Raw genomic sequence first — 4,201 nt, forward strand, 5'->3', positions numbered from 1 at the left:
CCTATGGATGCCGGAGCAGGCAGAGACCTTGTTCGTTCTGCCTGACCCACCTCGTTGGCGGCACCCCTTCGCACATCGTGGGGGTGCGGCGCGGAGCGACAGCCACCCAGAGTGGGGAATACCACGCAGGAAGCGCATCTCTCCGAAGTTTGGGTCGGCGGCGTTATGTTGCACTCTTGTAGCTGCTCGGATGGAGCAGCTAGTCCGGGCACCTCGCACAGAGATGCTTTACTCACCTCCGAGCGAGGGGCTGGCTCTACCGGCCTCCGGGGAGCTTGAGTGAGACATCCCGCGGGACCCGCATTTCACCTGCGGGAGAAAAGGGGTTTGCCATGGAGGTGTTAGCTGGGAAGCCTTTAGCAGCAGGTTATGCCAGCACCGAGTCATGTACCCAACTACAAACGTTTTGCTGAAGAGCACAGAGATTCTGGGTGTCATTATGCCCAGTCCTGCTGTGACATTCTCTCAGCTTAACCCTGGACTGACATTTCACTGAAACTGCACAGTAGGCAAAATTTTAGTGAGAAAAGCCAGCATGTTTAAGCTTAAACTTACAAGTTCCACTTGTAAATCCATATTTAGGCACTCTACACAGATAACCCATCTTTCCAGAAAGCCAGTGTCCTTCAAGAACTACTTCTGAAAAGGAGGCTATTTAGTGAGCTGCTTAGGTATGTCTAACATTTGGCAGCCAGATTTGAAAAATCTGGGCGCGATATTGTTCTGAAAGTGTGACTCCATCTACTCGGTTACAGCATCGTTTTGAAGAGTGTTCCTAATTCTGAAGTACTTTGTAGCATCCAGCCTTCTTCAGTTAAATTTCTTAGGACCCCAAGCTAACTCATAAAAGGAGACTTTTTTTTTTTTAACTGTTACAATGCAAGTGACCTACACGGAGTCTGTGTGAGATCTGTGAGCCGGGGTAAGGATTTCAAAGCAATTCCTGGGGTTGATTTTGTGGAGCAGGGATTGTCTCTCTCTGTGTTTGTACAAGTGCTAAGCACACAGATGGTATTTAATAAATAATAAAGAGCATGGGCTTCTGATTGTGTATTTTGTTTTGAGAAAGAAAGAGCAGGAGACCCTGTTCCCCAGGAGGTGGTTTTATACCGGTCTCACAGCTCAGCCATGAAATCCGGAGAGCATAGAAATGTGTTTAGCTGAGCCAGACCTGCCAGGACGCCAGAGGTGTTCTTTAAAACTCTGTGATCTGAGATGTAAAAGTTGAAACGGGAGGTTTGAAGTTAGAGGGTAAAGAGAGGAGGTGTAATTACAGGGTTGGACTCTCCGGCTCATCTGCTTGGAATTACAGAGCAGAGCTGAACCCTGGCTGGAGCAGGAAACAAACCAGGGCCAGTGATCAGATCAAAACAGCAGCTGCCAAAAGAGGATGAAGGAGGAAAATCATCTATTTCTTCCATCTGCAGTTACAATTCACCAAATCACATAAACCTAAGTTCAAGCAGAAAGAACTCAGCACCTTAGGTATAAAGACAAGCACCTCGGTAGTACGGTTTGGATCTGAGCTTCCAGCGCTGGGAAACTACTGCCCTCTTACAAACTTGAAAATTACATCAGTGGCATATAATGCACTGAAATGTAGCCTGTCTAAATGTATTTACCCTGTTAGCTTTAACTTGGCCTAGAGCTTTTCCCTTTGTGCCATAGAGTCAATGGGAACATACTTCGGTCAGTGGCTAGCCTGGATTGGTAATATGTAAGAACAACCAGCAGTCCCAGGGGATCACAGTGTTAAGCCTCTTTACAGCGCACAGTGTTTTCTTTTGCATTTCTATTGCACATGGCAATTTAAGGGTTAAAAATGAGTGAGTGTGTGTGGGTGGTTGAGGATTTTTATGGCTTAAAGCTTTATAACACAAGTTAAAATGTCCTGCAAGGCTAAAGCTTCAGCTTTCATTACATTAAGAAATGCCTACTTTAGCATCACTAAATTGAAATTTGGAAAAACTTGTCTTCATTAATCAAAATAAAACCTGTACAGTGTCAAAAAAAGAAAAAAAGGTTTGCAGCTGGAAGTTGTCCATTATCACTGTTTTCTTTGCTTAGACAAAAAGCCACAGAAGTTTCAGATGTCAAATGCTAAGATCATTCAGCTCCAGAAAAAGTGATTAATAGAGGCTACATTCAAGTGGATTCAAAACAAATTTGGCTAATTTCTCTTGTAGATGTAATTTTTTTTTACAAATACAGATGCTCAGAAGAAACTTTAGGGTAATTCTGATTATGTTACTGTTAGAGTAATGAATTGGAAACTTTAAAACAATTTGTTGATAATGAAAATAGTACTAATAAAGATAATAAAGACAGGACTGCTAGGCATTTCGGAGAAAAACTGTTTATGCTTTTAAAAGTTCTCTGGCAATGTTGCTTAAATTAGTTACATGGAAGTGTTTTATTTCAAAACCTACTCAAGGAAGATAGTAAGTTTACTTACTATTGGAAGATATTGTATTGGAAGATATAAATATCCGTTATCCATAAAATGGGCAAATATTCTGCTTCATGCTAGAGGCATATGTGGTCTGTACCCTTAGTTAAAATACTGCATTTGGGTGTCTGGAAGACAATGACGAGAAAAAGAGGGGAAGACACATTGCTTAGTCTAAGACTTGCAGAGTTTGCAGGGAGATGGGCTCAATTTTATTCACAATTTCATCGGTGTAAATTTGATTTCACTCATCTCTGTAGCTTGACTCTGGGCTACGTGTGGTGCGATGTGGGTGTCATGAACAGTAAGGGCAATTTTTGCTGTCTATAGGATGTCCGTATGAGGTAGGCTGACAGGCAATGAGGCCCAAAACTAGCCTCCATTGCGCTGAAGGTAGATACCTTCAGCTACTAAAGACAAGGCTAGTATTTTATTACCGATGTGATGCTTTAAGCAGGGCTGATGGGGATAGGATTATACTCAACGAGGTTTGTTATGCTTTTCTTTATGCAGACACAAATCCCATCCGTGCTGGGGGCTATTCCACCTGAATAAATCCCAGTGCCAAGGTGTGGGTGGAGGACAGGGCAGAGGTCTGCAGGCTGTACAGCAGATGTCTCCGACAGAGAGCAGATGTTTCCTCTAAAGAGGGCAAGACCAAATTACTGCTGATATTGAACTGTGCTTACAGCCCAGTGCTGCGCCCGCTCATGCCAGTGGCAGAGTTCCCAGTGCCCTGAAGGGAGTTGGGCTTTAACCTTTTGGGGTTTCATAAAGAAGCCCACGGTCCAGGCAGTGGTGTTTCACCCTCCACATGTAGCAGTAGTCATCTCTGATAAACTGAAGATTATGGCTGTGTAGCTGCTTGACTCTTGGTCCTCTGACCTCTTCCAAGTTGGAGCACTGAGTAAGGACCGAGCTGTAGGATAACAGAGAACCTCAATTTTGGGCCTGTCAGCCTTGAAGGAGATTCTTTTTAGCTGATCCATCTAAATATACTTTAGATGTCTCTTCAGGATCTTCAACACTCTGAAACATTGGAGTCTCTTTGAAAGCTGTACCTGGAAACTCTGTATGCCCAGGAAAAGCAACAGATACATGTGAAAGGAAATCATTGTCCTGTCTGCTTCCATGGCCATAAAACTTAGCTTTCCTTTCACAACCCTTTTGTTTGCAATAGCTAATTTAGATCCCAATCCTGTGAGAACTCTTTGAAGTTTCAAGTGCAGGGAAAACACTGGTAAACACAGACTGAGGCTTGGAAACAGGACATTATATTCTCCATGGCAATTACGTAAATTTGTGCTGTAGCTAAAAGCCTGTCACAGGCATTATCTAACACCATCCCACATCAAGACAGACAGTAATCCAAATATCTATTTATTTAATTGTGCAGGGCAACTGCCCAGATAAGGAAAACTATAAACTTAATCCAGCCAGTTATTCATTATCTGTTGCAAGGTTTTTTAAGTTTCAAACAAGTTCTAACTTGAAAAGAGTTTGCTGCAGAAATAAAGCACGAATGTTAACATATTTCTATCAGAGATGAAGCCGTCACATAGTTTGAACTTGTACTATCACTAGAGCTTGTTTTAATTTGTAATAAAATTGTGTGCTTCTGGATTTACATTGCCATTAAGTGAAAGAAAACATGAAGCGGTTTCTGCTGAGCAATCCCAATCTAAATACAGGTTTGAAGCCTATTTTCAGGTAACATTTATTCTCCCCTTTAGCAAAAGGTGAACCTGCTGA

At 42.6% G+C, this 4,201-nt stretch overlaps 1 protein-coding gene across 1 annotated transcript in view; it reads left to right on the forward strand.

Moving 5' to 3' along the window:
- Positions 1-7: 7 nt before the first annotated feature.
- APCDD1 (adenomatosis polyposis coli down-regulated 1) overlaps positions 8-4,201 on the forward strand; it is a 28,268-nt gene continuing 24,074 nt past the window's right edge. The window contains exons 1-2 of the mRNA XM_010013124.1: positions 8-279; positions 2,710-2,753. Coding sequence (XP_010011426.1) covers positions 8-279; positions 2,710-2,753 — 316 coding nt within the window. The remainder of the gene's footprint in view (positions 280-2,709; positions 2,754-4,201) is intronic.

This window comes from Nestor notabilis, unplaced genomic scaffold, assembly GCF_000696875.1.
Source record: "Nestor notabilis isolate BGI_N333 unplaced genomic scaffold, ASM69687v1 scaffold27214, whole genome shotgun sequence".
NCBI classification, from domain to species: Eukaryota; Metazoa; Chordata; class Aves; order Psittaciformes; family Psittacidae; genus Nestor; species Nestor notabilis.